Genomic DNA, 11,844 nt, shown 5'->3' with positions numbered 1-11,844 from the left:
GAGTCAGTGAGTTACCTGACAGTGGACTGGAGTCAGAGATAGTCATATTTGATGTGAGTCAAGAAGTCATCCAACTGATAACCCCAAACATTACCAGAAAGTCAGTACTGCTATCTACCTCAGTCCTTGCACATAGTGAGAAAAGAACTCAGGGAAAACAAATGTAGTGGCAGGAAAATTTATTAAGAAAGGAATACACTTTCAGTAGGGTGACTCTTTCTCATGACCTCTCACCTATAACCTTAGCTACTCAGAAGGCTGAGATCTGAGAATCAAGGTTCAAAGCCAGACTGGGCAGGAAAGTCCATGAGACTTCTCCAATAAACTACTCAGAAAAAGCTGAAAGAGGCGCTGTAGCTCAAGTGGTAGAGTGCTAGCCTTGAGAACAAAGAGGCTCAGGGACACAGCCCAGGCCTTCAGTTCTAGCCCCAGGGCTGGCAAAAACAAAATGTTAGCTAAATGAGTCTCTTCCTATAGCTTAGTCCACTCCCTCCCTTCTCCACAACTTAGCATGCTCTCTTCCTATGCAACACTAGGCCCAAGAAGTATAGGCAGTAAATAATCAACTTCCATCCCCCTTTACTTTGGGATGGTACTTCTCTGGGGCAGCTACCACCATATAAGGCAACAAGAGCCCCCTGGAGTGACCTTCAGGTCGGGGCAGCTGCAGGACCCTACTTGGATGGCAGCCATAAATCCTAGTCAGCCCTGATGAAGCCCCTGGCCCACATGTCCACACCAGGGTCTCCGCCTCCTAGCCCCTTCTAGCCCCTCCTAAACCTCCTGGGTTATATAGATCACCCCAGACAATAGCCGGTGCTGCTTCTTACTCCTGTGAGAAGAGCTCCTGCAGGTCCAGTTGCTGGCAATAAACCTTTCTTTGTTCTCTGTACCTGGATGTCTGCGTGGTTCTCTGGCAAAATCTATTAATCTTAATTTGCTATTACAAAACAAAATAAAAACAAAGCAAAAACAAAAAACCCACTGTGCCAAGGTTGGGCCACCATGCAGGCCATGGTTTCCAATGTCTTGAGGGTAGATTGTGATCCAGGGCCACGCCTGGGGCTATCTGTCCTGTGAGGGGGCATTCCCCCCAGGTCTCAGGTGTGTGGCTCCGAAGCGACAGGACTCCTGGGAAACTCTGGAGGGCTGGCCTGTCAGTATTCCTAAAGCCAGGAGGCTGAGCCTTTCCTGCAGGAAGATCCGAGTGAGAGCCCACTCTCCCAGTCTGGAGGTGTGGAAGGATACAGGACTATGCCAACCTTTTAGTCTCCGGTCTCCTACAAACGCAAATTGACCCCTGCGCAGTCATCCACAGGAACTGTAATCCGTAGGGAAGCGTAGCTTTTTTTTTTTTTTTTAAGCAAGGAACCAGGAGGGCTCAGAGCCTGCGCTGTAGTGCCCCTAAACTACATTTCCCAGAAGCCTGTGCTTCTCCTCGGCGGGGACTCCATCACCCTCTTGGGAAATAGGCCAGCCGCCTGTGCGGCGCAAAGGCTCCTGGAAAATGTAGTTTGAATCCATTGTGCGCATGCGCATTTCCTGAGTCGGCCGCGGGGTTGCTCTTTGTGGTGGTCGCTAGTGCTTTCACCGGAGTGTGGTTCGCTGGCTGGGCAGTCCCGCGGACGATCTCTGCGGGCCGTACCCCTCGCTTACTAGCTTCAAAGCCTGACCCTGTCTTCCCAGTGTTCTTCCGAGGAGAGAAAGACGGGGTGATGGGGGCGTGTGTGGTCTGCAGAGGACGATGGGGTGTGTTTAGTTTGGGGTGCAGCGTGTCGTTGAAGCGTCCGCGGCCGGGGGCGCTGTGAGCGCGCGTACGGCCCGCGTCGCCGCCCTGCGGGCCAGGCCGTCCTCCCTGAGCCCCGGCAGCGCGACCCGAGCCTCTGGACCTGACCTGGGGTCCGCGAGGTCACGGATCTGCTCACTCCTTCTTGAAGCGCTGCTTAGGGTCGCCATGAAAACCCCAGCCCCGACGCCCGAGGCTACAGGTACAGCTTGGCTCCCGTGGTCAGTAGGTTTGTGGATTGGCTTCTGAGATTGCCACACCGTACAGGTCAGAAACACCAGGAGATCCGCTTCGTCCCGAGCCCTTCCCCACTCTCAAGAGCGAAGGGAAAAGAACGACCTCGTTTTCCTCATTTACTAAAGTGCCTAGGGAAGCTGAGAAACAGAATTACATCTTGATGTTGGACTAGGTTGTGCCAGATTTGGGGGCTCTCTCCCGCCCCCCGACCTGCCTCCTCTCTGATTCCTCACTGTGCCAGCGGTGGGTGGGCTTTAAGTCAGCCGTGACCCCTTGGTTGTGGGCAGATCCGACCCATTTCTTGATTCCTTTTTCTGTCCCCAGGCCTTTCTGTTCAGAACCTTGCTCTTTTCTCCAAGGAGAAGCCAGAGGATAAATCCAGTAGAGGTCTCCTGGAAGCCAGAGCTGAGGTAAGTAACATTGTTCTCTCCTTCATGAAGAGGATGTGCACATTCCTTGCCCATCTTTGGATATGCAGGCAGCCATTGCCCCAGACCTAGCATCCTGTTCTCTTGGGTAACAACAGCTCTAGTTGAAGATAATTTGGATTCCAGCAGGTGGACACAAGGCAAACTCTCCTGAATGTTCTTGTCAGCCAGATTTAGTCCACCAGGCCCTCGAGGTCCAGAAGTTGTGTTCAGAGCCTTGAGAAGTGAATTTAGTGGAACTCAATCTAGTGGGAGGTCACTTTGCCCACTTCTGCTATCACCCAGGATCTGGTACAGATCTAGAGCATATTGGGGGAGTTTACCAGTCTGGGATCTGGCAGGGGTGCATGGAAGCACTGGGTAAGAGTAATGGCGGTGCATTCCTGGGTATAGGCTCCTAGAAGTTTAGAGAATCTGCAATGATCCACTAGGGATTGGCCATAAGATCTGCTGCTAAGTGTGGAAGAATTTTCCTCTTTTGGAAAGAGATTGTGGATCATAAAAGATTTAGAAGATTGATGATCCTTTGATTTCTTTCTTTTTCTTGTGCCAATACTAGGGCTTGAACTCATGGCACTGACCCTTGGCTTTTTCATTAAAGGCTGGTGCTCTACCACTTGATCTACAACACCACTTTTTGGTAGTTTAGAGTCTCATGGACTCTCCTCCCTGGGCTAGCTTTTGCTAGGAGCCTCACATCTCGGTATTCTGAGAAGCTAGAATTACAGGCATAAGCTACCAGTGCCTGGCTATTTGAAGTTTTGTGTTTTGGAATTCTCAACCCCAGAAAGCACACCATCTCACCCTGCCACCTGCAGACTCTAGCCCCCCAGAGTAGCCAGGGTCACCGTATCCATTTAGCTCTTACTTCTAGTACAGAAAGTGGGGTAGGAGTGTAGGTCAGTTCTCAGCTCCCGACCTGTTCCCAGCCCTTAGCCCAGCCATGGTCAGATTTTTGTGTTTCAGAGGCCGGCTGATGTTCGCTTTGTTCTCACAGGGCATTTATCTATGGCGTACTTGAGGCAATCTGGGACCTAGAATCCCTCACATCCTGGGTGAGTGAGAATGTGTGTGTCATTTCAGGAATCAGTGACATTCAAGGATGTGGCTGTGGACTTTACCCAGGAGGAGTGGGGTCAGTTAGACTCTCCTCAGAGGGCCCTTTACCGGGATGTAATGCTGGAGAACTACCAGAACCTTCTTGCCCTCGGTGAGCCAATATGCCTCCCTCCACCAAAGCTCAACTTTGCTTTCAGCTTCCTTCCATGTGGTAGCTGCTACAGAGGAACCCTTCAGCACTACTTCTGGTATCCTACATGGCATGACTTAGGAAACATGGTCTCAGACTCAGGACAACTAGGGTTAGGGGCTCAACCATACCAGAAGTTCCCACAGTGCAGCTGGTAGCTGACAGCATCCTGGCTTGGAGTTGTGGTGGCACCAGAGCAGGTACATCGAGGGGAGGAAGCCCTGTTGAGGGGAGGAAAGGGGACTGAGGATACTTTTTTTTTTTTTTTTTTTTTTTTATTTTATTTTATTTTTTTATTGTAAAGCTACTATACAGAGGGTTACAGTTACATGAGTGAGGTTATGAGTACACTTCCTCTTGAACATTGTTACCCCCTCCATTGTTTTCCCCCTACCATCCCCTCCCTCCCTCCCTTCCCCGAGGTTCTTTTTTTTTTTTTTTTTGATTGTGATTAAATGATTACATAATTTCAAAGTCACAAGTTCATTCTAACTTCCCTGGAGCAAATTGTCTACCACAGTCTGTAATATATAACAGTGTTCACATGTTATATACCATATTTGTGATCAGCAGCATGAGGATATTTAGTAGTGGTTCAACCAGATGAGCGGGAGTTCTTTGTTTCTTAAGTCCTGTTAGTTTTGTCGTATCACTAACCTTTTGGATTTAGCATCCACTTATGAGGGAGACCAGGTACCGTTTGTCTCTTCGTTCTTGGCTTACCTCGCTCAACATGATTCCTTCTAGCTCCATCCATTTCCCTGCAAATGCCATTATTTTGTCATTTCTAATGGCTGCATAATATTCCATTGTGTATAGATACCACAATTTTTGGATCCATTCATCTGTGGTGGGGCACCTAGGTTGTTTCCATAGAGGATACTTTTTTTGAAATTTATTTTCATTTTATTTTTTGCTGCCAGGACTGGGGCTCGAACTTAGGGCCAGGATGTTCTCCCTTAGTGGCACTTTGTCATTTTAGCCACAGTTCCACTTCCAGATTTTTGTTGGTTAGAAATAAGAGTCTCATGGGCTTGCTTGACCTGGATAGCTTTGAACCTTGATCCTGAGAGCTCAGCCTCCTGAGTAGCTAGGATTACAGGTATGAGCCACTGGTGCCCAGCCATGACTAATGATACTTAAAACCCATCTGCTTGGAACTTTCCTTAGGAGATAAAAAGGGAAGATGTTCTCAGAGTGTGCACTATGAATTGGGTCTGCCTGTTAGACAGGAAGCCCTCGCCACTTTGGGGCTCAGAGGGCTCCTTGTCCTTTAGAGATGGCACATAGTTTGTAGTACCTTGTCTTTGTCCAAGGGTCATGTGTAAGCTCAGCTGGGCCCCAGAGCTACAGCCCCACCTAGCACCACCCCTCTCTCCCCATGAGCAGGGCCTCCTGTCCACAAGCCAGATGTGATCTGCCACCTGGAACGAGGTGAGGAGCCATGGAGGGTGTACAGAGAAGTCCATACAGGGATTTGTCCAGGTGAGTAGGGTGATAGTCCCCTTAATCCCCGCCTGCCCCCCCCCCACCTATATGGCCCTCCCCATAACATTTCTCATTTCCTCCTCGGTCCCACTGCTCAGGCCCCATCTGTGCCTTCCCCATATCCTGATAAACCCTCCGTCCCCTCAACATTTATTAAGCACTAGCTATACGCTAGGAACTGTGCTGGGAATACAGCAGTGAGCAAAACTGGCTAAACAAGCACCTGGCCTCTGATGGTGAGAGGCAGAAATACATCTGTATTTTGGGGAGGGATATTATGCCAGCACTGGGGCTTGAACTCAGGACATGGGCATTGTCCCTTAGCTTTCTCACTCAAGGTTAGCTCTCTATCCCTTGTGTCAAGCTCTATTTCCAGCTTTTTGGTGGTTAACTGAAAAGAGTTTCAGGGGGCTGGGAAGGTGGCTTGCCTTGCATGCATGAGGCCCTGGATTCGATTCCTCAGCACCACATAAGCAGAAAAAGCCAGAAGTGGCGCTGTGGCTTAAGTGATAGAGCACTAGCCTTGAGCTAAAGAGCTGAGGGACAGCACCCAGGCCCAGAGTTCAGGCTCCACAACTGACAAGAAAAAAAAAAAAAAAAGAGTCTCAGGGATTTTCCTGCCTGGGCTGGCTTGGAACTGCAATTCTCAGATCTCAGCCTCCTGAGTAACTAGGGTTGTAGGCATGAACCATCAGTGCCTTACTTACAGCTAGGTTTATGTGAGGTGCCCTGTCCTCTGTGACTGAAAGGGAGCTGTAGGTAGGTCTAAGCAGGAAATGGCATGGCTTCTTCTTGACTGTTTCTCAAAAAGAGAAATTTCTGTGGCTCAGTGGTAGAGTGCTTGCCTCACATACATGAGGCTCTGGGTTCGATTCCTCAGCACCACATAAGCAGAAAAAGCCGAAAGTGGCACGGTGGCTCAAGTGGTAAAGCACTAGCCTTAAGCTGAAGAGCTGAGGGACAGTGCCCAGGCCCAGAGTTCAGGCCTGCCCCACCACCAGAAAAAAAAAAAAAAAAAGCTGGAAGTAGAGCTGTGACTCAAGGGGTAGAATGCCATCTTTGAGCAAAAAAGTTAAAGGGCAGCATCCAGGTCCCCAGTGCAAGCACACACACACACACACAAAAAGAGAAAATAAACCCACCTTTGGTTCACATCCTAGCCTCTCCATCTAGCCAAAATTACCTTAAAAAAAAAATCACAGTTTTGTTCAACTCAGATATTATGTATCCTAAGAATTAGGATAGCACAGAGAATTGAGATGCCCCAGAATCTTTCCACTCAAAGATAACTGTGTATTACTTCCCATTGCCTCTCAGGTGATCCTCCAAACAGCCAGCCTGCCACCTGTGCAGGTATCTTTTTTCTTTTTTCTCAGTCGTGGGGCCTGAACTCTGGGCCTGGGCGCTGTCCCTCAGCTCTTCAGCTCAAGGCTATTGCTCTACCACTTGAGCCACAGAGCCACTTCCAGCTTTTTCTGCTTATGTGGTGCTGAGGAATCGAACCCACAGCCTCATGCATGCAAGGCAAGCACTCTACCACTGAGCCACCTTCCCAGCTCAAGGGTTTTTTTTTGTCAGTCGTGGGGCTTGAACTCAGGGCCTGGGCACTGTTCCTATGCTTTTTCACTCGAGGCTAGTGCTCTACCATGTTGAGCCACAATGCTACTTCTGGTTTTCTGAGGGTTAATTGGAGATAAGAGTCTCATGGGGACTTTTCTACCCAAACTGGCTTTGAACTGTAATCCTCAGAGGTCAGCCTCCTGAGTAGTTAGGATTACAGATGTGAGTCACTGGTGCCTGGTGACCTGTGCAGGTTTTATACCTGCAAGTTCAATCAACCTCAACTCAGAATACTTAAAAAAAATAAATGTCACCTGCCCTATACATGTACAGACTGTTTTCTTACCAATATTCTCTTAGCACTATAGTATAATACCTATTTACATAGCATTTACATTGGATCAGGTATTCTAATTCATCTAGACATGATTTAAAGTGTACACATAGGCTAGGTACCCCTGGCTCTTGCCTATAATCTTAGCTACCCAGAAGACTGAGATCTGAGAATTGCTGTTCAAAGAAAGTCCATGAGATTTCTCTTTAATTAACCACCAAGAAGCTAAAAGTAGAGCTGTGGTTCAAGTGGTAGAGAACTGGCTTTGAGTGAAAAAGCTAAAGGACATTGCCCAAGTCTTGAATTTAAGGCTCAGTACCGGCACCAAAAAAATAAATACAGGGGACATGTGTATGTTGTATAAAATACTGTACCATTTTATTTAGGACCTGAGCATCTGTAGGTTTGTCTGTATATTTGGGCCAATACTAGGGCTGGAACTCAAGTTAGCTTATTGTTCCTAGCTGATGCTCTATGACTTGAGCCTTGCCTCCTGTCTGACATTTTGCTGGTTAATTTGAGATGGAGTCTCACAGACTTTTTTTTTTTTTCTTTTATCAGAGATCATGACTTGAACTGGGTATCTGAAACTTTTGCTGATTGGCAGGCTCCAATTAGTCATGACTCCAACCCCTCTCACAGACTTTCTGGCTGGCTTTGAACTTTGATTCACCAAGTCGCAGCTTCTAGAGTAGCTAGGATAATAGATATCAGCCAGGAGCATCCAGCCATTTGATCTTTAGTGTCTGAGAGATCCTGGTACCAATCCCAAAAGTACTGTGGGATGAATCCATAGATAGGTATGTTTTTAAAACACACACCTGGACTGGCCATGTACTTCGCCATTTCACTGGTTTTATGAACCACTGTGCTACGTGTTGGGATGTGCTTGTTACTAGTTATATAGTATACCTTCTTATGGATGCTGTCATTCCATCAGCCCTAATTGTTACCATACCTCTTTTTTCCCTAACCTGGACCCCTTCTTCTTTTTTTTTTTTTTTTTTTGGTTGTTCATTGGGTTTGAACGCTGGGCCTGGGCACTGTCCTGGAGCTCTTAGCTCAAGGTAAGCACTCTACCTCTTGAGCCACAGCATCATTTCTGGTTTTCTAGTGGTTAATTAGAGATGAGAGTTTCGTGGACTTTGCTGTGTGGGCTGGCTTTGAACCGCGATCCTCAGATCTCAGCCTCCTGAGTAGCTAGGATGACAGGCCTGAGCCACCGGCGCCTGACGCCTTCTTTTTGTTGTACTCACCTTCTACAGACTTGTCAACTACTTGGTAGCTGGGATTAGTGTGCTTTACCTTGGGTTGGAGAGAATGCTTTTATTTATTTATTTTTTGTGCTGGGGGCTTGCCCTCAGGGTGCGGATGCTGTCTGCTGTCTCTAACCTTCATTTCGCTCAAGGCTAGTGACCTACCACTTGAGCCACAGCATTACTTTCCGCCTTTTCTGAATAGTTTATTGGAGTCTCACAGACTCTTCTGCCCTGGCTGCTTTCAAATCTTGATCTTCAGATCTCAGGCTCCTGAGTAGCTAGGATTACAGGCATGAGCCAGTAGTGCCTGGTGCTTATTTCTTTAGACAAGTATACATCAGTACCTGATATTTCTGCTGTGGCTACTTGGCAGTCCATCACTGAGTGACATTGTATCTTGACCCCCAGACTCCCTGAGGGGACCCTTTCTCAGCCCCTTGTTACTCAGTGAGGCTGCTCATTGTGGGGATCTCCATGGCTTCTCCATCTCACTGCATCTTCACATTCTTCCTCGCTCCTTGTGGTTTTCTCCTTTTTCCTTCCTTGCTGATTCTGTGCATAGTTTACCTGGGTGTCTTCTTTGACCCTTTGTGTCATATATTTGAGCTCGTTGTCTCTCTTGGTGTCTCCAGTTGGGATTCCCAGGCCACCCTTCCCCCTGCTCATAGAAAATTCCCTTTTGGATCTCTTACAGAATGGGAACCCAAACCTACAATGAAGGAGGAGGACTATGCACAGCAGAACAAATGCAAAACACAAATGGCCCAGGAGTGGCTTCTGGAGCAGCTGCAGAGGCCCAGTGTGGGCAGGGTACAGGCCTGGGAGGCTGTGCCCCGAGGGGACATCATCCTCCCAGAGAGCTGGGGACACGGTGGGTCCGAGGAGCGTACCCCCGGCCAGTGTCCCCGCACCGCCACGCCCACCGACCTTGCAGGAGGACACTCACCTGTCAGATGCCCCCCAGGTGCCCAGGGCACCCGGGAGCTAGACCAAGGCCACCAGAGAGAGTGCCCAGGCACCGAGGACTTGCGATCGGCCATGTCAAGGCAATCACCGCCGCCTGAGCACAGGAGGCGGAGCCGGGCGGTGGCAGGGCCTGGCGCGTTCTCGTGCGCCGAGTGCGGGAAGGCGTTCCCGCAGAGCGCAGCCCTGGCGCTGCACCGGCGCTGGCACCGGCGCGAGAAGACCTACACGTGCGGGGAATGCGGCAAAGCCTTCCCATGGAGCACCAACCTGGTGGAGCACCAGCGGCGCCACACGGGCGAGAAGCCGTTCTCGTGCGGCGAGTGCGGCAAGGCCTTCAGCTGCCGCTCGTCGCTCAACGTGCACCGCCGCATCCACACGGGCGAGCGGCCGTACAAGTGCGGCGCATGCGCCAAGGCGTTCAGCTGCAGCTCGCTGCTCGCCATGCACCTGCGGGTGCACACCGGGGAGAAGCCGTACGCGTGCGGCGAGTGCGGCAAGGCCTTCAACCAGCGCACGCACCTCACCCGCCACCGCCACGTGCACTCAGCCGAGAAGCCGCACAAGTGCAGTGCCTGCGGCCGCGCCTTCACCTGCCCCTCGTCCCTCGCCGCGCACCAGAAGACCCACAGCGGGGACAAACCGTTCCAGTGCGGCGACTGCGCCAAGGCCTTCCGCAGCCGCGCGCGCCTCACCCTGCACCGGCGCAGCCACACCGGGGAGAAGCCCTTCCCCTGCCCCGAATGCGGCAAAGCCTTCAGCTGCCACTCGTACCTCGTGGTGCACCGGCGGATCCACAGCGGGGAGAAGCCGTTCAAGTGTACCGACTGCGGCAAGGCCTTCAACTCGCACTCCTACCTCATCGTGCACCGCAGGGTGCACACTGGAGAGAAGCCGTTCGACTGCAGCACCTGCTGGAAAGCCTTCAGCTGCCACTCGTCGCTCATCGTGCACCAGCGGGTCCACACCGGGGAGAAGCCCTACAAGTGCCCGGTGTGCGGCAGGGCCTTCAGCCAGAACCACTGTCTGATCAAGCACCAAAAGGTCCACGCCGGGGAGAAAGCCTTTCAGTGTAGCCAATGCGGCGAGGCCTTCGGCTGGAGCTCGCACCTCCTGGAACACCAGAGGCTGCATGCTGCAGAGAGACCCTTCTCCCTGCAGCTGGGCGGCCACTTGCTGAGCACCTACTATGTGCCTGGAGACCTGCTAGGCACGGAGGACACAGGCGATCGGGATGTGGATGCCGTGAATGCACTGGATGTGGCAAAGCTCTTGTGTGTGGTGCAGCCACCACCTAGCAGGACTTCACCGCTGGGAAGTAAGGCGGGCAATTAGGGAGGGTGCCCTTGGTCATTGGAGCTGTCCTGAGCTCCACCATCCCTAAGGAGCCTTCACCGCTTCTATGTTTTTGGACTCCCATTGCAAGGCCTGGTCTCTGGTCTCAGATGAGACCCACAAGCCAAGGCTCCACGGCCGTCCCACCCCCCACCCCCTCGTTAGAGCTGACCACTTCCAGTCGCTTCCATCCTGTTTTCCTTGGATTGGAGGTCATTAACAAGGAAGGTGTAGCCCGCAGACAAAAAAAGATATTCTGGGCCGTTGGCTCACACCTGTAATCCTAGCTACTCAGGAAGCTGAGATCTGAGGATCAGGATTTGAAGCTAGTTGAGACAGAACAGTCTGTGAGATTCTTTTTTTTTTTTTTTTTTTGGGGGGGGGGTCCAGTGGTGGAGCTTGAACCCTGGGCCTGGGTGCTGTCCCTCAGCTCTTCAGCTCAAGGCTAGCGCTCTACCACTTGAGCCACAGCACCACTTCCGGCTTTTTTCTTTTTGCTTATGTGGTGCTGAGGAATCGAACCCAGGGCCTCATGCATGCAAGGCAAGCGCTCTACCACTGAGCCACCTTCCCAGCCCCAGTCTGTGAGATTCTTATCTCTCATTAATCACAAAAAAAGGAGCTGGAAGTGGAGCTATGGTTTAAGTTGTAGAGTACTAGCCTTGAGCAAAAGAAGCTCAGGAACAGCAAGCACCCAGGCTCTGAGTTCAAGCCCCAGTATTGGCACACACACAGAAAGAAAAGAAAGAAAGAAAAAGACATTTCAGGTGTGCAGTCTTTGAATAGTGTTATGGTTTTCCATCAGTAATTTCCTCCTTTTTTTTTTTGGCCAGTCCTGGGGCTTGAACTCTGGGCCTGGGCACTGTCCCTGAGCTGCTTTGCTCAAGACTAGCATTCTACCACTTGAGCCACAGCGCCACTTCCAGTTTTTTCCGTGTATGTTGTACTGAGGAAGCAAACCCAGGGCTTCATGCATGCTAGGCAAGCACTCTACCACGAAGCCACATTCCCAGCCCTTCCATTTTTGTTGTTGTTATTGTTGCTGCTGCTGCTGCTGGTCCTGGGGCTTGAACTCGGCCTGGGCACTGTCCCTGAGCCTCCTTGTGCTCAAGGCTAGCACTCTACTCTACCACTTAAGCTACAGCACTACTTCTGACTTTTTTGACTAGTTTATTGGAGATAAGAATCTCACAGGGACTTTTCTA

General features: G+C 50.6%; 1 protein-coding gene across 1 annotated transcript; it reads left to right on the top strand.

The window, feature by feature from the left end:
* Positions 1-1,937: 1,937 nt before the first annotated feature.
* Positions 1,938-10,920, top strand: Znf74 (zinc finger protein 74). Its single transcript, XM_042666150.1, has 5 exons — positions 1,938-1,988; positions 2,348-2,433; positions 3,535-3,661; positions 5,090-5,185; positions 9,036-10,920. The coding sequence occupies exons 1-5, from the start codon at positions 1,955-1,957 to the stop codon at positions 10,637-10,639; spliced, it is 1,947 nt and encodes a 648-aa protein (XP_042522084.1). The 5' UTR covers positions 1,938-1,954; the 3' UTR covers positions 10,640-10,920.
* Positions 10,921-11,844: the final 924 nt, after the last annotated feature.

This window comes from Dipodomys spectabilis, unplaced genomic scaffold (genome assembly GCF_019054845.1).
Source record: "Dipodomys spectabilis isolate Male_0828 unplaced genomic scaffold, ASM1905484v1 ptg000363l, whole genome shotgun sequence".
In the NCBI taxonomy this organism is placed as follows: domain Eukaryota; kingdom Metazoa; phylum Chordata; class Mammalia; order Rodentia; family Heteromyidae; genus Dipodomys; species Dipodomys spectabilis.
Note: the sequence above shows the minus strand (reverse complement) of the source record. Positions and strands in the feature narration are given on the sequence as shown.

What these genes read in the sequence shown, in the direction of transcription:
- Znf74 (XM_042666150.1), top strand. Translation starts at nt 1,955, where the DNA reads ATGAAAACCCCAGCCCCGACGCCCGAGGCTACAG. An exon ending in CCCGACGCCCGAGGCTACAG is followed by an intron (nt 1,989 to 2,347) that starts GTACAGCTTGGC and finishes TTCTGTCCCCAG; the next exon opens with GCCTTTCTGTTCAGAACCTT. An exon ending in TCCTGGAAGCCAGAGCTGAG is followed by an intron (nt 2,434 to 3,534) that starts GTAAGTAACATT and finishes GTGTCATTTCAG; the next exon opens with GAATCAGTGACATTCAAGGA.